Here is a 20,584-nt window from a genome sequence, read left to right as displayed (position 1 = left end):
ATATTTGTTTCTTAACAAGATATTTTTATTTACAAAAAAGCCAATCAAAGGCTTTGAAATGTATAGTGAACTGCTTAAAGTTAAATAACCATAGTTTGCCCAACTCTGTGTCACAGTATAGGTTTTAAATTAAGTCACGTGTGCTACATAAGAGAGATTAGAATCAAATTCTGACATCCTTGAAAAATAAAGGTACTTAAAGTAATTAAGTAAATGAAAGCTAAAAAATATATATCTATAATATTCAGTGTGAAAAACATTGTTTTATTATTTGAAAAATAATAGAAATTGTATATAAAATACAAAATGTACAGTTGCCTAGTGCAATTGGTATCCATTTTACATTTTTTACATTTTTTTCCCCTAGTTAATGGCACCCAAAATGTGGTTTCATTTTCACTGGCCTGGTTAACCAATACCATTTAACAATGTGTTTAAGAGCTTCTTCAAAAGATAGTAAAGACAATTTGTAAAATAACTATGCTTTCTTACATTTACAAAACAGAATTTTGATAATATATGAATATTTTATATCACATAATTACCATGTAACTACTAATCTGTTGTCTATATCAAATCACAGCACATAACATTTTCCAAATACACTGTTTTAATAAAGAGATTAGAAAATAGGACAGTAACAGTTTCTTAAAGCAATCTTACAGGAAGTCTAATTTAATATTCTGTTAGGTAATGTACTCACGTAGCCTCCCAGAAGACCCAGAAACTTTACATGAATTGCGGAAGGCTGATTTAAGATGCTAGTTCTTCAATAAACAGTGAACTCTGTAATCAGAATCATTTTTAAGTCAAAATACTATTCCTTACTCTTCAGAAATAAAATATAACTCTCCTCTTGTAATACAGCAAGAAACATAATTGTTCCGGTAATTGCCAGCTTAACTAAAAAGGCCTCCCCTTTTCGTTTTGTCCATTAATTTCTTGCTGGTGTGACTTCCTTTGGCAAACCACATAGGTAATCGTCTCTTTCTCTCTGCAGATGAAGTCTACAGGAAATAGAAAGAAAAAGAAATCAAATCTTTGTACTACTGAGAAGGGGTATTAGTTGCAAACAAGTAACATAGGTTCCTGAATATACACCCATCCTTTCTCCTCCATCCAAAAAAAAAAAAAAAAACAAATTAGTGATTATCTATATAATTTATTTCTGGATCAAAAAGTAAATAAATATAAGAGACATAAAATCACTACATCATTTCTTTAGGCAATTACTTGCCATCTCATCACATAGTCTTAGACACTCAAGACACCTCATTCAGTAAGTAAAAATCTAGACATTATTTCAGATCTATATCCCATGGTGTACTTGCTTTGAGTTGACCAAAATGGTGAATTTAATGTTTTGAGGAAGGAACATGCCTGGGCATGTATACACACACAAAGAGTTATATTATGCATGTGAAAAGAATATAGCTTCTAACATCTACAATGGGAGGTAGACAGACTTGTCCAATCAGCACCCTGTAGAGTGGCCAAGGCATAGTATGCTTAATAAACATTTGCTAAATAAATGGAAAAAATAAAAGTTTCTTGTCTCATAGACTCATCTGAGAATCACTATAGATCCACTTCCCAGAAAAAAAGAGAAATATACACGTGCACACTTTCGCACACATTTCAGCAGCTCACGTGTCAAAGAGCCTCTAAACCTCAGGTTAAACATCCTTGAAAAAAAATAATTTAAGGCTGGGTGAGGTGGGTCATGCCTGCAATCCCAATACTTTGGGAGGATTATTGGAGCCCAGGAGGTCAAGGCTGCAGTGAGCTATAGTCATGCCACTGCACTCCAGTCTGGGCTGCGTAAGACCCCGTCTCAAACAAAACAAAACAAAACAAAACAAAAAACAAAACAAACAAAAAAGGTAGTGTTTGGGTACAATACCATCTGCACATGAAAAAGAATTAAATAATTTTAAGTAAGTGTTTCATAAGCCTACAGTGGCATACATTTGTGTTATCTCAGAGTACTAGATCCTCAGGATAACATAACAGAGAAATCATTCCATCATGAGTACATCCTGGAATCCAGAGTTAATTTGGGGTTATTATTAATAAAAGTAATTGAGAGATTTTATGAGAAGTTTGGCCTTATCTAAGGTACATGTGTCTGTTAGCCTAAAATACAAAAATACCATTTATTCCATTTCAAGAATGAAGACTATCTAGATATTGTTCATCAGCTGCTTGCTATGTTTGATTATATTTTCTATGTTTAAAAAAGGCTTTGAAATATTTAACAGTAGGAAAACAGCAAAAGATCCTTGGCAGAACACTCTGAAACTTCATATTTAAAAAAGGTAAAAAAATCCAGGGTAGAAAAAAGGGCTTTGTACACATCAGCAAAGGCTAAAGAAAAAACTGGCTAAGATTGCAACTTTGTTCCTAGGTACCCAACTGCAAGCAGGGAAGAGAAAATCAAAAGAATGGATGAGACTTATACACACTGTAAGATACTATGACTTAGAAATAATAAATATTGGGGATATAAGGTGGCATACAGAAAAGGCATTTTGCATTTTTCTAATGATCCGTGATGTTGAGCTTTTTTTCATGTTTGTTGGCTACATAAATGTCTTCTTTCGAGATGTGTCTGATCAAGTCCTTTGCCCACATTTTAATGTTTTTTTTTTTTTTTTTTTTCTTGTAAATTTGTTTAGGTTCCTTGTAGATCCTGGATATTGGACCTTTGTCAGATGGATAGATTGCAAAAATTTTCTCCAACTCTGCCAAAAGAGGAGGACATCTGAACAGTAATAAAGCAGAAGAAGAAACCCTAAGTCATGTTGTATGCAGCCTAATACCATGGAGTAGCATAGACTTTGAAATCAGGCAGAACCAGGTTTGAACTTTAATTGAGCCACTTGCTAAATGTATGACCTTATTATGCATGTTACTTAAGCTTCAATGTCTTCACAGAGAAATGGAAATAATAGTACATAACATCACTGAATTATTTGGAGTTAAATAAGAATAAATGTAAAATAGCGAAATCCTAATTTCTTCTTCATACTCATTAATTGGTAGCTAATATCATTTCAAGTCTTCTGTATTTCTATAAACATGATCATCAGCATTTATAGTGGAATTATAATAATGATCTCATTTCATTGAAAAAAGGGGGAAATACTTACTTACACTGAGTGTGTCTTTCGAGTGTCAACAGTAAATTATTTGAAGAAGTGTTCAGTATGAGATCTAAGTTACCTAATAGAAACAATGTCTTCCAGTGTCTATTTCCTTCCTCAGTAGACTACTAAAATTCCCAGCAACAAAATTTTAAGGGCCTCTTTACATCTTTTTAATACTCCCAACTCTGTTACCAAGCTATTACCATTAAGTTATGAACAGGAAACATCAACTCATTTGCTGATTATATGTGCACATACAGATGAAGCAAATACAGAAATATGTAAGTTACGTTCACATTTAATTTCATTTATAAACAAGGTCAATCCATATATTTAGTTACCAAGCCTGATGCATTTGTCATGAAAACTATTTTCATAAATCAATTTTACCTGTGAATCAGCATCTGTAAATAAATCTTCTACAAAACTATTTGTATAAAATATTGTGTATTTTAATTTGTAATCAAACTCAGTGATCAAGCAGGAAATGTCACACATTCTCTCTTATACAGTCAAGAAAAATAAGAAGAAAAAAAAAGGCACAGGACGAGAGGTACTGGGAAGATGGTGGCGGCAGCAGCAGCAGCAGAGCTTTTAATCTTTCTGAATTCCAGAATTAAGACAGAACTAGATAGTAAAACCCCAAATCCATTGTCGACATTTACAATAAAACCAAGTGTAAAGGTGTCCTTGGGAAACTAAAATTGTAACAATGTAGGGGCAAACCACCAACGCAATTAAGACCTGCACAGTACTGACATCTGTACGGGAGAAAGCAGAGGCAAACAGTGTCCGATAACAAGAGAACCCCAAGATAGCCCACAGGCAAACACTGGGAAGACAGATTAATGAGAGATTAATCTGATAATAGCATCTGAAAATGGGAAAGCTTTTGTCCAAGCCAATAGCGAGTACAACGAATCCACAGTGATCTCTTAGGTGAAGAGCGCAGCTGGCTACTCTGAACCCTGGGACTAGACGAGGCTGCCTTCTAGGAGAAGGCTCCACATTCAGGAGAAATCACTGGGGTTAAATCAAAACCAAGCAGGACAGGTACAACAGAGACTAAAGGGAGACAAAGCCTAGATAAAAATGGCAGAGTAGATCTCATAAACCAAGTTTCCATATTTTAGACATTATACAAAAACATTAGAGACAGAGGTGAAATTGGGAAAATCATCCTGAACCATGCCTTCTTTTGAAAGTACAGGAAAACTAATCTCATATGAAAACGAGCAAAAGAAAAGTATCAAGGTCAAATCTTTGACACCAGAAAGACTTGCTTAGATACAGAATAAAACTGTAGTCTTTCAAAATGAACTGGAAAACATTAGGAAAATTATCTAAAACACAAAAAGATGTCACAAATAAAAATTTAAAAAATTCAAAACTGGGGGAAAACTGAGGGGGAAAACTGAGGAAAGAATCAGAAATAAAAGAAAAAAATTACAGAAGTCTTCAGTTAATAGGGTTGCTCCTTTGGTAAAACTAAAATAAAATAATATCTCTCTATATAAATAAACAAAGAATTTTTAAATCCAGAAACTTTAAAAAATAATTTAAAAATAAGTGAATACAAAGCTATGTGGAATACAGAAATAAATACAACTGATTATGTTAAAAGAGAAATAGAAGGTGAAAAGGAAGAAAAAAATTTAAAGAGAAATGAAGAAATAAAAAGAATGCATGAAAAGTGACAAATATTGAAGCTGGGTAAAGAAGATCCAACATACATGTATAGGAGAAGTTCCTGAAGAAGAAATACAAAGTAATGGAACAAAATACTAAAAAGTATGATTTAAGAAAACTTTATAGAACATTTTTTTAAAAAACTATCATTTAAGAAAACTTTCCAGAAATAAAAGAATACTAAATATTTAAAGAATCCACCATGTACCTATGGATATTGAATCCGAATTATCAATGCCAAGACATCATCTTTCTGTTAAACAAAGACATGATTGAGCTTCTATCTTAATAGCAAACACAAGAGATGTAAACATAACAATACGTCAACTAATAAAAAGAATTTGTTCTAATGACTTTATCCTTTGTCAGAAGCCTCATAATTATAAAATGAAACAGACTAAGGGATATAAATCAGGTCAGTAGAGAAGATGAACGTTAACATATGACAGATTCTGAAAGTAGGCCTCCAACACTCTACAGAAATCAGCTTTTCATAAAGGGAGGCTGATGAAGACAGATGCTTTGGATGACTCACTCACCTCTACTTCCCAGCCCCAACACCGTTGTTCCCCTAAATGGGAAAAAGGGGCCAAATAAGGTAGACCTTTTAGAATCCAGTAAGCTTAGTAAAATTTCTTCCCACCCAAACCCCCACAATATCCCCCATTCTCTTGTTGACATGTAATGTTACTGAAATAGGGGAAAAGCAAAAATGGCAATATATAGTTAAAATTTTACTACAAATGTGCTTCTATATTGAGGAAAAATAGTAAGTTACACCTTTTCCTGTATTGACAGGTTGAAGCTGGGAAAAAATAAGAGGGTCTTAGGCATTTGGTATAGATTACAGAAACAGAAGGCTGAGCATTAGAAGCTAAATTTCATTACCTCCACCCAAAATATGTTTTCTTTAATGTTCCTCTTATAGCTAGTTCAGTTATGAACAATATAAAGATTTCCAACTAATTAAGTTTCATTAGATTATCTAGGACATGACTCTATATACAGATTTAACTCAAGTACAGAATTTAAAAAGACCAGCTCCCCTTATTTTTAAGCAATTCAAAAAAGTAGCAGTTTAATTGCCGAACAGCCTATAAAGATTACCTTAGAACTAAAGTGTAATTCCTAATTCTCTAATACAAATAATCACCACCACCTACTGCCACATTGAATTTACCAACTAAGAATTTAAACAATTTTTTAGTTAATCATTTAAAAAACATTTATAATGGAGTCATGTAATTTTAGACCCGGAAGATACCGAAGGTCAAATTTTTAAATTTATGCCATTATTTAAGAGTCATATTACTAAATAATACTCTCTGATTGCTATTTATCTCATGCCATACAAAGAGCAATTATTTTTGAAGCATTTGATTTTAATAAAACATACCATCTAACATAATACTAAATTTGTAATCTATCTATGATCATGCAAAAGCACTAGGAAATGCTGAGAGCCACAAGCAACAGTAATTCTTGTACCTCAGATATTCATATCATAGTAACAGACGATGATGAATGACAGAATGATAATAAACCAGTCTGGGAGGTATTTATAACACAATTTGTTTTCACTTTCATTAACTACATAAACTGCCATATGCTTAAATTCATTAACTATACATCCAAAAGGAAGATTTTTCCAGGCTATATGGTCAATATGAGGTACAGGTAAAATTTAAGCTGACATTCTACACAGTAAGCTAAACAGATGGACTAAACATCCCTTTTACTGTCTTTTTTTAAAAAATCACTTTTCTCAGATCATATTTATGAAAAGTAAAGGAAATGTGGCCCATAGAGAAAGTAATCATATCAGAATTCATAACAGTTCAAAAAATACAGCATTCTAGTACTAGGATATGCAAATTGAAGAAACTGACACTATATGAAAATTCTCTATATAATTAACAGCTTGGTATTGATGCCTACTTCTTCCTTGCTTCTCTTAGAACTTGAAGAGATCTCTTCAGAACTGGGAAAACATCTCCTTTTGTTGACATCACATGAAGGCTGAAGTCTGCTGTCAGTACCATGTTTAAGGATCTCAATTGCCATGTGGATAAGGTACGTGTCAATGTTTTCAGGAACTAACATTCTGATTAGGTTAATTTTACTCATATCTGTAAAAGATAAAAAAAACTCCATTTCAAAATAAATTACAGAGAACATTTTAGAAAACGTATGAGCTACAAATAGTGAAATATTCTGTAGAAAGGAAGGAGGAGGGTTGCCAAAGAAGTTTCCTCTTTCAAATGCCTATAGCCTTACGGAACGGAAATGGAGTAAAAACTCCACTCGGGTATCACTATCACCTGAAGCCCCTGCCTCCAAGGTCCAAAGTCAGGTCAGTACTATTGACACCACATAAATTGTGTTTCAAACTGTCTTTTGTGGGCTGCCGTGAGAGTCAAAACAACCATTCATAGAATTGCTCTAAAGGAAATTGTGTTTCCAATTCCAAATATCAATTATAATTAGATTTTTCTTAAAATAATTTATTCTGATCACTTGCTGGCCTTTTGCCTAAGATCAAGTATAATAATGATTTATTCTTTAAGTAGAAGCTAATCGTACTTGTAAATAAGATTCTAATAAAAAGGATTCTTTCAATGGCTATTATTGCAATAACAAGAGACATAAATGATTTTAAATGCACATTAACTAGATGAGATTTCTGGGAACATATTTCTTATTTTCAGAATCAAGAAACTTTACATTTTTTTGCAACTCAACAGAACTAATTCAGACTGTGTCAATTTCTTGACACCTTCTAAAATTATGTAGCAGCCTCCTATAGGCAAGCCAATAATTATGTTTCAGCACTTCCTTCCAACATCACGTTTTTCTGCAATGCTCCAGAGTGCGGTAAACCCAAGCAGTTTAGAACCTACCCATTCACCTTCACCTAATTTACAAAACATATCCAACATTTGACACCCAACTCAAATCAGTGATCAGAAACCAAGTATTTTTCAAATGACAACCTGAAAAGACGTTCTTTAAATTATTACTTTTCAGGTTTATATTTTCCTTTCTTCTAAAGATTAGCTTGCTACTCCAAGACTCCTCAAAACACTGCAGTTTAAAAAGCAAAAAACAAAACAAAATAAAACAAAAAACAGGAAGAGAAAGTTATGCAGCTAATGTAAACTAGGTCAGTGGGTTAACTAAAGTTTCAAAATCTTAAAAACGAAAAGATTACCTCTATACATAGTAAAATCAGCAACGTGACTATCTAATCTCTCAACCAAACTAAAATTGTATTTGTCCCTTGATCATTATATCATCCTAATAATGTTAAAATTCCCCCAATTTTACTATTTCATCATTTTTTAATGGCTGAGGAGTATTCTGTTGTATGTGTGTATCCAAATTTACTTTGAGTTCCCTTTTATTTGTCTTCAAATTTTAAAATACGTTTGGAACACCTTGGGCACATTAGTCCACTTTGTTCAACGGTAAATTTTACAAAAGCTAAATAAACACAGATCAAGTATTTCCAGTTAAAATTTAGCATCAGAAGATATGTTGTATATATAAAGTACATACCTGATTACAAAGGCTTATTACAGAAAAAAGTACATAAAATATCTCATTAATAATTTTCAGATTGATTACATGTTGAAGTGATAAAATTTTAAATATAGTAGACTAAATTATATTATCTAAATAAATTGCATCCATTTACTTTTTAAAATGTGGCTACTAGAAAATGTAAAATTGCATATGTAGCTCGCATTATATTTCTACTGATAGTGCTGTTTTAGAAAGATCATATAAATTTTCCCACACTCAAAACCAAGTAATATACCACTACATTGCATTAAATTCACTTTCTTCCATGGCTATTTATAAATTAGATAAACAAACTATGGATGATTAATTTCTTCATACTATAAATGTGACATTTATAAACCAAGTTTTTAGGGAAAAATCACACAAGCTTGAGCTATTATCGTGTAATGGGCAAAACAAATTAATTTTAAAAGAAAAAATAAGATATTTCATTCACTTTTGAATCACTTTATTTCTAAAATTAGAATGTCTTTTGTTCATAAAATGATGATGCATAAACATCTGCTTATGGTGTTAAACCACTATTAATGATTTAAAGTTAAATGTATAAGGTTAATTTCTAGATATAATTTAAAAATTCATATATTTTTCTAATACATTTCTACAAAGTACCCTTTATAATTTCTATGGTAAATTCATCCTGCATTTTATACATATGCAAATAAGTGGCATTTAGCTTTACAGGTGCATCTCATTCTGCTCTAACTTCCCATGTAAATAAGTGCTGAAAATAGCTACCGCAGAATTCATGACAACACTGGCTACACGCCTTCAGTGTTTTCAAAGAGATCATATTACCCTTACTTTTGTAGTAGATCCCTTGGAAGCCACTCTTAATTTTCCAGTTACATGCACATTAAGAATGGGAGAATAAAATTAATCAAGATACTATCTAGGTACCTCATTCAATGCTTTAATTTATTATTAAGCATAGTTCAAATCCCAAATCCATAAACAGAGTTTAAAATTATATAAACAAGGACAAACGAAAAGAATACAAAGGTACAAAGCTCCTTTAAATATGAACAGTTTTCCAGACAAAACCTACTTAACAAATAAGAGTATGAAATTAATAGCTATGTTTTCTCAATTCATAATTACTCTATTTTTAGGTAAAGATTGTGTCATAATAAAATACAGAAACTTCTCAATTCAGGATTGTACAAAGTTTAGATTTAATCAAACTTGTTCTTTAAAACTCTAAATTATTGTGGCATGGCTACAGTTAAATAAAATATGAAAATAGCATATCTGAATCGTTATTATAGTATGTATATCCTCATTCCTTATTATCATTTATAATCCAACAATGTTTTCTCCAGTAAGAGAACAAAAGGTATTTTATAAAGAAAAAACAAGAATCCAAAAGCACAATCTCACATCCATAAATGATAGTTTAATGATTATGAGTGTACTATCAAAAGAAATAAAAGAGGGCTGGGCTCAGTGGCTCACACCTGTAATCCCAGCACTTAGGCAGGCTGAGGTGGGAGGATCGCTTGAGACTAAGGGGTTCAAGACTAGGCTGGGCAATGTAGTGAGACCCCATCTCTACAAAAAATATTTAAAAATTAGCCAGGTGTGGTCCCAGCTACTTGGAAGGCTGAAGTGGAAGGCTTGCTTGAGTCCAGGAGTTCAAGGGTGTAGTAAGCTATGATTGTGCCACTGCACTCCAGCCTGGGCAACAGAGTGAGACCTTGTCTCAAAAAAAACCAAAAAAACAAAACAGCTCATGGTTATCACAACCTTCTTAACCTCCTCTATTCTAGATTTAAAAGTAGGCTACAAAAACGTACTTTTTCATATTATATGTGCAACCTACAGACAGTGTATTAACAGAACGATAAGTTTTTAGTAAGTATATCTTAAGAATTTTTCACTATTATATTCTGCTTGATTTTAATATTTCTTACTTTAAAAAGTTATCTAACATCAAAAATGGAAATTGCAAATCTTAGAGTGTAGAGGGTACTAGATATGGTAAGGGGTAAAGACACTCAATAAATAAAGATATGAAACTGATTATAAATAAGTTAATTTGTTTCACTCATCGAGTTTATATACCCATATCCTATATCAGGATTAGAAATTGCGTATTTCTTTCCTTTAAGTTAACTGGCAATACAACTTTAACATGAGTAAAAAGAGAAACTTGTTCAGTCATTAATCTTAGACATGGTATTAAAACAGTTTTATAACTCTCTAGGCCTCACATTCCTTATCTCCAAAACAGGGTGGGATAGGAAAGGGAAAGTGTAATGGTTTCCAATTTCATTTCTAAATCTAAAGTTCCACAACTTTGTGCCTACATGATTTAGAAAGCAAATTAACAGTGCTTCAATTCTTTACCGTGGGCATATAAAACAGATGTTGTCAATACGTGGCTGAATAATATAATATGAAATTTTCCTTTACCATTTCCCTCTGCCCATAATGAAGTGATGTTAGAATGTCCATTTAGGACATTCAGGAATATATGCCCAAGAATTCTTTAGTGCAAATGAGCACACATGCGTGCGTGCACACACACACACACCCCATTACAACCGGTTTGAGTTCTTAAATTGTATGTCTCTATAAAATACATATTGGGGAACATTCTTTCTTATATACTTATTAAGTTCATGTATTCTTAAGTGCCTATTAAAAATGACAAACTATAAAAATAATCATATTTAAAGGGTATATTTAAGACACCATAAAACTTTACCATCTGTGTCTTCAGTCATCATCATCATCATCATATTCACCACCACCATTTGCTATTACCAGTGTGCCAAAGCTTTCTGAACAGTATCTAATTTAAAGTCATACACCACATAATGATGTTTCAGTCAACCATGGGCAGCCAACAGGAACAAGTATCCATTAGATTATCACACAGCTGAAAAGTTCCTATCACCTAGTGACATCATAGCCATCATAACATCACAATGCAAAGCATCACCCATGTGTTTGTGGTGGTAATGGTGTAAACAAACTCACTTTGCTGCCCGCTGTGTAAAAGTCTAGCATATACAGTACATAATACTTAAAAATGACAACAAATGACTATGTTACTATGTTTATGTGTTTGCTATATTATACACTTTATAAATATTTTTTAGAAGTTCATCGTAAAACAAGTAGGCCCTTCTGGAGGTATCCAGAAGAAGGCATTGTTATCATAGGAGATGACAGCCCCATGCATGTGACTGCCCCTGAAGACCTTCTGGTGGGACAAGATGTGGAGGTGGAAGACAGTGAGACTGATGATCCTGAGCCCATGTAGGCCTAGTCTAATGTGTGGGTTTGTGTCTTGGTTTTTAACAAAAAAAAAAAATGTAAAAAGTAAAAACGAATTTAACAAAATCAAAAACAGAAAAAAGCTTAGAGAAGAAGGATATAAAGAAAATATATTTGTACAGCTGTACAATATGTTTGTGTTTTAAGCTAAGTGTTATTACAAAAGAGTAAAAAGATTTTAATTCATAAAGAAAAATCATTACAGTAAGCTAAGGTTAATTTATTATTGGTGAAAGAAGAAAATTTTTTTAACTTTTATTTTAGTTTCAAGGGTACATATGCAGGTACATTATACAGATAGATTCGTATCACAGGGGTGAGTGTGGCCTAAGTGCACAGGGTTTATAAAGTCTACAGCAGTGCACAGTCCTAGGTCTTCACATTCACTCACCACTCACTCACTGACTCAGAGCAACTCCCAGGGTGCAAGCTCCATTCGCCGTAAGTGCCCTATACAGATGTACCCTTTTGTATCTTTTTTTTGAGACAGAGTCTCACTCTGTCTCCCAGTTTGGAGTGCAGTGGCACAATCTTGGCTCACTGCAACCTCCACCTCCTGGGTTCAAGCAATTCTCCTGCCTCAGCCTCCCAAGTAGCTGGGATTACAGGCACCTACCACCACGCCTGGCTAATTTTTGTGTTTTTAGTAGAGACGGGGTTTCACCATGTTGGCCAGGCTGGTCTTGAACTCCTGACCTCAGGTGATCCGCCCACCTCGGCCTCCCAAAGTACTGGGATTACAAGCGTGAGCCACCACGCCTGGCCTTTTTAAAAAAATCTGTTACACTGTATTTCTACTGGACCTTTTCTATGTTTCACTATGTTTATATGCACAAATACCACTGTGTTATAATTGCCTACAGTATTCACTAAAGTCACATGCTGTACAGGTTTGAAGACAGGAGCTATACCATACAGCCTAGATGTGTAGTAGGCTACACCATCTAAGATTAAGTCCACTCTGTGAGGTTCCCATAAGATGAAATCGCCTAACAACACATTTCTCAGAATTCATCCCCATCATCAAGCAACGCATGACTATATTTCTCACAATTCTATAAGAGAGGCAATATTAATTCTCCCTGTCTTAGAGATGAGGAAATTGAGGATTAGGGAAATTGGATCACTTGATGGAGGTCACATAACAATGAAATGCTAGAGCCAAGGTCTAAATACAGATCTGTCTATTACCAAAGCCTTTGCTCTTACAGACTAGACCAACACCACCTGTAAGTTTCAGGATATAAAGAAGGCAGCTAAATAATAGCAGAAATGCCAATAGAAAAAAAAAAAAAGGTTGGCGGAGGGAACTACACAAATTCTTTTCTTTTTTTTTTTTTGAGACAGAGTCTCACCCTGTTGTCCAGACTGTAGTACAATGAGGCAATCTTGGCTCACTACAACCTCCTCCACCTCCCAGGGGGGTTCAAGCGATTCTCCTGCCTCAGCCTCCCAAGTAGCTGGGATTACAGGTGTGTGCCACCAAGCCCAGCTAATTTTGGTATTTTTAGTAGAGACGGGGTTTCACCATGTTGGTCAGGCTCGTCTCTAACTCTTGACCTCAGTGACCTGCCTGTCTCGTCTTCCCAAAGTGCTGGGATTACAGGCGTAAGCCACCGTGGCCGGCCTGCACAAATTCTTTCAGAGAATACTCAACCTACTACTCAGCCTACTACTCAACATCTCATCGAAAGATGCAAATTGCTTTAAGTCCTGAGAGACAGTACATTTCTAAAGGAAAAAAAATTCCAGACTATAAGCATGAAGAAGACATGTGAGTCTTTGGCTTTCTCTAAAACGCTATCTCATTCTACACTGGAGAAACAGAGGTTTCGACAACCATAAATCTAATCCTACAAAGTAGTTACTATTTTCCTCTCTCTGCCTTGATTTCTGAAGTTAGGAAGATCAGAAGGTGACCAGGAAAGTTGGCCAGCTTTCTCATAAGATGCCTCTCTAACCTACCTTGGATGTTTTACAGCTTAGCTCAGGATTTGGCTAATTTAACCCTGAAATGCTAACTTATTAACTTACATGGTTAATTCATAAGTATCACATAGATAAATACTCAGATTAGCATGACTACATCCATTCCTTACATACACATCTGCATGGGAAGTTATCAGAAAACTAGGAAGTGATATATAAGCAGAATTCGTTGTTAAGAGTATTCCTCAAATATAAATTTTTCCCAATTTTTAATGTCTTTCATTTCTTCTTGTTGTTGTTCAGATGACATTAGGTAATTTTTCTCCTTTTACCCTTATTGTGGTAACATTTAAAGATTTTTCCAATCTTGAGTCATTCTAGCATTCCTGCACAAACTAGAACTTGTCAGGGTGCAAGATCTTTTTTTTTTTTTTTTGAGAGAGTCTCACTCTGTCACTCAGGCTGAAGTGCAGTGGCACGATCTTGGCTCACTGCAACCTCCGCCTCCCTGGTTCAAGCGATTCTCCTGCCTCAGTCTCCTGAGTAGCTGGGATTACAGGCACGTGCCAACACTGCTGGCTAATTTTTGTATTTTTAGTAGAGACAGGGTTTCACCATGTTGGCCAGGCTGGTCTTGAACTCCTGACCTCAAGTCATCTGCCCGTCTCAGCCTCCCAAAGTGCTGGGATTACAGGTGTGAACCACCACGCCTGGCGCAGTATCTTTTTTATATATATAATTTTTGGGGGGAAGGGATTTATTGTGCTTATGGGTGGCTTTGGTCTTTTAATTTTCCATCTCAGACCTTTATTTTCTGATTTTATCATAATTTTTTAAAATTATAACTTTTACTTTAGATTCAGGTAGTACATGGGCAGGTTTGTTACATTCGTATATTGCAGGATGCTGAGGTTTGAGGTACAATTGATCCCATCACCCAGATAGTGAGCATAGTTCCCAACATGCAGTTTTTCAACCACTGTCCCTTCCCACCTTTTCAACCATTGTTCCTTCCCTCCCCTCAGTAGTCCCCAGTGTCTACTGTTACTTTTTTTTTTTTTTTCTTTTTGAGACAGGTTCTTACTCTGTCACTCACGCTGGAGCGCAGTGGCATGATCACAGCTCATTGTAACCTCAAACTCCTGAGCTCAAGCACTCCTCCTGCCTCAGTCTCCCGAGTAGCTGGGACTATAGGTATACGCCACCACGTCTGGCTAATTTTCTTATTTTTTGTAGAGATGGGGGTCACACTATGTTGCTCAGGCTGGTCTTGAACTCCTGAGCTCAAGGAATCCTTCCATCTAGGTATCCCGAAGTGCTGGGATTATGACACAAGCCACCACACCCAGCCTGTTCTCATTTTTATATCCATATGCACCAACTTTAGCTCCTGCTTATAAGTAAGAACATGCAGTATTTGGTTTTCTATTTCAAACATGACATTGACATAACTTATAAACAGGTTATTTATGTACTATACTTGAAGTCTCCTGGCCACTCCCCCGCATCCCTGGAACTTAGATGAGCACTACTCCAACTTGCCTCCATGTCTCTCCTTTCCCTGTGCATCCACCGTGATCAATGGAAGTGAAGGAGGTGTTCGTTCTTTAGACCTTCAGTCAAGTCATGCTCAAGCCTAGAAATAATCCTGTCTTCTAAGTGACTTATTTTCGCTCAGATCTATTTAAGCACAGTATTGACTGTGCTTTCAGAGAGTGATTTTCCAAATTCTCAGGGGGAATTATTCACAAGTTGTTCACAAGTGGGAAAAACTTCAAGGTAGTAAAAAGTATCTGCACTGCAGCTTTGGAGATGAGGCTTTTGGGATGGCCACTGCTCTATCCTAACAGTCTAAAGAAATTTATCAGATTTATTGAGTTATAAGACCCCAAGTTTGTATTTACACATCTAGGAGAGAAAATCCTCTAATGTATCTCCTATTTATTTCTGTTACCAAAAAAAAAAAAAAAAAAGATAATAATTTAAAATATTTCTACAAGGCAAGCAAAGGGGCTTGCTCTCCGCAGCACAGCTGAGGTTCTGCAGCAAAGTGACAGGAAATCCTTCTACACAGCGGCCCACAGAACTTGGTCTGTCCCTTCCATGTCACAGTAACTGACACCAATGACTGTGTTGATTAGAAAGGCTACTCAAGTGAAACCAATGACAAGGACTCAGAAAGGTTTAGGGAAGAACTAGGAGTCAGGAAACTACTGGGAATGAATGTGGAGAAAAATATGGTTTTTGCAAGTGATGAGGTAGAAATTAGAAAAAATGAAAGCACTGTTTTGGATGGCGGGGAAGGTGTAACCTTAAGCTGAAAAGGAAAATAAAAATTTCTCAGTGTATTGGCCAGGTGCCATGGCTCCCACCTGTAATCCCAGCACTTTGGGAGGCTGAGGTGGGCGGATCATCTGAGGTCAGGAGTTCGAGATCTGCCTGGCCAACATGGAAAACCCTGACTCTATCAAAAGATACAAAAATAGCTAGGCATGGTGGCACGCGCCTGTAGTCCCAGCTACTCAGGAGGCTGAGGCAAGAGAATCGCTTGAACCCAGGAGGTGGAGGTTGCAGTGAGCCAAGATCACACCACTGCACTCCAGCCTAGGCAACAGAGCAAGACTCTGTCTCAAAAAAACAAACAAAACAAAAGAATTTCTCAGTATATTTTCCTCTGAGTGATAATGGGAAGAAAGACTGTTTTCCTAAAACAAGAAAAAGAATCACAAAAGGTTTTCATAATAGCATAAAGGATTAGTGCTGTTAAAAGTGAAAAATATTAGTAGATTGCTTGTTTACTCCGTCAAGTCATTAAGGGTGCAGAGGCAGGCCATGCTTCTCACCTGAGTTGACGGGAGGGTTTCGGATAACATCAGCAATAATCTTCTGAACCTCTGGAGTAAGACCTGCTCGCTCCAAATCAAGGGGGCAGCCAGCTTTCACCGCTTGGGATAAGTGCATGCCAATCGTCATGAGAGGCAGAATCCTGCTCTCAGCTATGCTCTTCTAGAGAAAGAACAGCAAAAGCACCCAGTGAATTTTAAAAGTGTCCACTCTACTCATGGAAAGAAAATGTCCAAAACATTCAGGTAGTAAATGCTCAGTGTGAAATAAACAATGAACTAAACCTTTACTTAAACTTTTCATTTTCAGAATTTCTTTAAAACTATCCCCATTATAGCTCTCCATAGGTTCTACTTTTTATACTTATTAAACTGTATTGAATAAAACAAAATCATCCAGCTTTAGCGAAGAATTCAATCCTCGCCCCTCTCTATTCACTTTAGAAAACCATTAGTGGCAGAGAAGTCATTCTCTGTAAGTCTAACAGTTGTTACGACCTTCTGAAAACACAGTAAACTGTAACCTAATACTCTATACACTTGAAATAACACGTGATGGTTTGGTTACACGAATTTCCAAGAAGACAAATCCTAAAACGCTTAGCGATAACATAAGGCTCCAGATGCATTCTATAAAAGGTTCCTGAGAAGACTCTAATAGGTGTTTGAAATTGGCTCTATTCATAAAATAATAATAACCACAGTTCCACAAGGGGTGTCAGCATTTTCCTACCATTGAACTTCACATGAACAGTGCTACATATTTATATGGTTCTTTAAACAAATGTGGCTGCAAATACATTTCAGATACTTATTAGGTAAAACATTCTTTTAAACACCCAGAAAGCTTAGTCACTCAGCTCTAACTTATTTCATGATCCTCTCTTTCAATACATTTTCAAAGTCTGAATTTAGACTGTATTTGCATGAATGTTGACACTTTCACAGAATAGAGCATTTAAGGCAAAGTTTTTCATCCTTCAAAGGGAGGTTTTAAATTACTTTCATTAAATGTCTACTAGAAAAGTGTGCACCATGTGTGCATAATATCAGGGTTATTTGATAGCAGGTTTCAAATTACCTCCAACTAACTGTAGTATTGCTCCTGATTAATTAGTCCTAAGCATGTTTAATTCTGCAGTTAACTGGCAAGACTCTCTCAGACTCCTGGGAGGTAAGAATAATTATACCACCATATCACACAATAAAATACAACCAAATAATACCAAAAGCCACAAATGAAGATATAACAGTCTTCACATTTTTAACCATGAATACACAAACTAATACATGAAACCCTGTATTACAACTGAGCATTAGAATACACTTTATTCGGAAAATTTGGAGCCAATACCAAATTTTCTTAGTAACTGTTTTCATTTCTACTGTACATACATGGTCAAATTAGGTATATACAGGCATTTTTAACATGTACATAGAAGTTATTATTTACATAAGAAATTGAACTTAAAATTCCCATTATGTGTTCTATTTCAAAAATAGTATAATGGAATTATTTGGTTTCTTGGGCAATGGTTTTTGTAAGGAACTTTAAGAAACATGACTGTCAAATTAAAACATTTATTCAGTAAGTAAGATAAGTTATGGACTGTTTATTCTTATTTATTTTAAATGATAAAACCTGAACAAAAGGTGTGTGATGCAGGCACTAGTGGATGGAACCAGAGACAACAGAAAAGCAGGCATTGGACCATATCTGTTGTTACAAATCAACTAAATGTCAAGAGGATGAGAATTCAAATTAAACTTACCTGTAAGTCTCATTTTGTCACATTCCATTAAAAACTTACTCTCCATTTTGTATACAAAAAACCTCAACAGCCTTAAAGATTTATCTTAGATCAATGAAGAAACATTACATATAGTCTTTTTTTTTTTTTTTTTTGGAGACCAAGGCTTGTTTGGTCGCCCAGGATGGAATGCAGTGGCGCAATCTCAGCTCACTGCAACCTTGCAACCTCTGCCTCCTGGATTCATGTGATTCCCGTGTCTCAGCCTCCTAAGTATCTGGGATTACAGGCACGTGTCACTACGCCTGGCTAATTTTTGTATTTTTAGTAGAGACAGGGTCTCCCTATGTTGTCCAGCTGGTCTCAATTCCCTGACCTCAAACGATCTGCTTGCCTCAGCCTCCCAAAGTGCTGGGATTACAGGCATGAGCCACCACACCCGGCCTACATATGGTCATTTGTTACAGCAATTAGATTGTTTTCAAAGAGCATCAAAACAGTACTAGAAGAGATAGAATGAAAAGCAAGTTTTTAAAAACATATTTCCAGTTGTTTGGCTATGCTTCCAGAGATCCAGTATGTATTTTTTGTACACATACAAGAATATGTGACTATATAAGCATGCATATGCACACACATACATTTACGTTTGTTTTTCTCACTGTTTTGCACCTTCCTTTTTCTTAATGCATCTTGAGGTTGTTTCTTAACACTGTGAATATTTATAGTTTTTAAACTATTAGTCCCATTTTAAAATATGGCTGAGGCAGTATCCCTGAGCTATAAATGTGTTTATCAGTACCCTGATACAACCTCTAGAAGATATTCATGGCCAAACTAAACTTGCTGCTATTACTTAACAGGGAGGCTTAACAGAAAAAGAAAACGTTCTCTTTTAAAATTAAACTGAGATTTATTGTAGAGTTGGAGGAAATTATCCCAAGTCAGAGCTTTAATACTAAACAGCTGATAAAACACAAGTTTAAATAAACTAAAAAAATTCCCTGTAACTTGAAAGTCACACTTACCAAAGGCATCTTCTTTTCTTGGAATAAAGAGTATGTGATGGCCATAGACTGTGAAAGTGTGCGTATTTTATTTTTTGCTACCAGACTCGTCTTCTGTTCTTCTTGAGGTTCTGTACTTGAAAAGAGGTCTGTCTACAGAATTTTAAATGTAGCACAAATGATCAATAATATCAATATAACAATAGAATATAAATATGATCATTAGTCATTAAGAAAAAAATAAACACAAGTTAAACCTATAAGGAACAAATAATTCCCTTTTTATAGGGAGCTCAAAAAGAAGCTGGATTTTTAACGTATTGATTTAAAAAAGTAAAACAATGCTAGAGCACACAAAGTTAATTTTTAACAAAATATTTGTAATAACAAACATTTCCTAGTCTTCTCTTTAACCAATAAGCAGGACTAAAAAAAGGAAGTATAATGGGAACCACTCTGTCTTTAAGTAAGTCCCCAATCCCTGGAAGTGAATATTGAATGAATGAATGAATGAATGAATGAATGAATGAACGAACGAACAAACGAACAGAATCACTATTCAATTTTAGGTACTATAACCACTAATACATCATAAGGAAATACATCATAACACTCTCTCTGCATATCTAATTCTAAATGATACACCCCAACTAGAAATCTAAGTATTCTATAAAATCTTAAATATGGTTCCTTAAGAAATGTTTAAAAGAAAAAATGGGGAACGACTGAAAAACAAGATTAATGAAAAAATAATGGAATCTTTTTAAAGGCTGAAATAAAGGTAAAGAGATAGACAACTTTTTTTTTTTTTAACTACACATAAAAGGTAGATTAAAACAACATACTATAGCCATAATAAAACCTGTAACAAACTAAATTAATAATTTAAAGAAGTGCCTCGTCTCTTGATGAATGCTATTGGTATCATTTTTATAAGGTTATTTATCATGTGGTCTACTATATTATGCATACATATATGAGGAAACGTATCTATGAACTTTTCTTTTGGAAAGAAGTTCATTTTTTGTTTCCATACTCTGTTATTAGGGAGTTTAAGAAATTTATTAGTTGAGTATTAATTTACTGCTTGGTGAGAAACATAAATGTTTCTGTTTTACTTTTTACATGCTATATAGATGATGTCTAATGTTAGAATTTGAATTATCTGACCCAAGGCAATAAAATGTGCTTGCCAAACCTTTTGGGGGATTACATTTTACATGGGGAAGAATCTCAGAGCTAAACTCTCACATCAACACAAAAGACAGTTTCAATCAAATAACCCTAGCAGCAGAGATTTCATGTTCTGAGCATATGGTGGGTCTAATAAAACACTCCCAGGTGTT

The 20,584-nt window shown here is 34.9% G+C and overlaps 1 protein-coding gene across 1 annotated transcript in view; it reads right to left on the bottom strand.

Moving 5' to 3' along the window:
• Positions 1-243: 243 nt before the first annotated feature.
• Positions 244-20,584, bottom strand: part of WRN (Werner syndrome RecQ like helicase) — a 139,559-nt gene continuing 119,218 nt past the window's right edge. The window contains exons 32-35 of the mRNA XM_025394193.1: positions 19,260-19,391; positions 16,481-16,643; positions 6,761-6,967; positions 244-1,009 (exon numbers count right to left, since the gene is read on the bottom strand). Of these exons, the coding sequence (XP_025249978.1) occupies positions 900-1,009; positions 6,761-6,967; positions 16,481-16,643; positions 19,260-19,391 (612 nt within the window). The 3' untranslated portion in view covers positions 244-899. The remainder of the gene's footprint in view (positions 1,010-6,760; positions 6,968-16,480; positions 16,644-19,259; positions 19,392-20,584) is intronic.

Source organism: Theropithecus gelada, chromosome 8, assembly GCF_003255815.1.
Source record: "Theropithecus gelada isolate Dixy chromosome 8, Tgel_1.0, whole genome shotgun sequence".
Classification (NCBI taxonomy): domain Eukaryota; kingdom Metazoa; phylum Chordata; class Mammalia; order Primates; family Cercopithecidae; genus Theropithecus; species Theropithecus gelada.
This window is presented reverse-complemented; position numbering and strand designations above follow the sequence as displayed.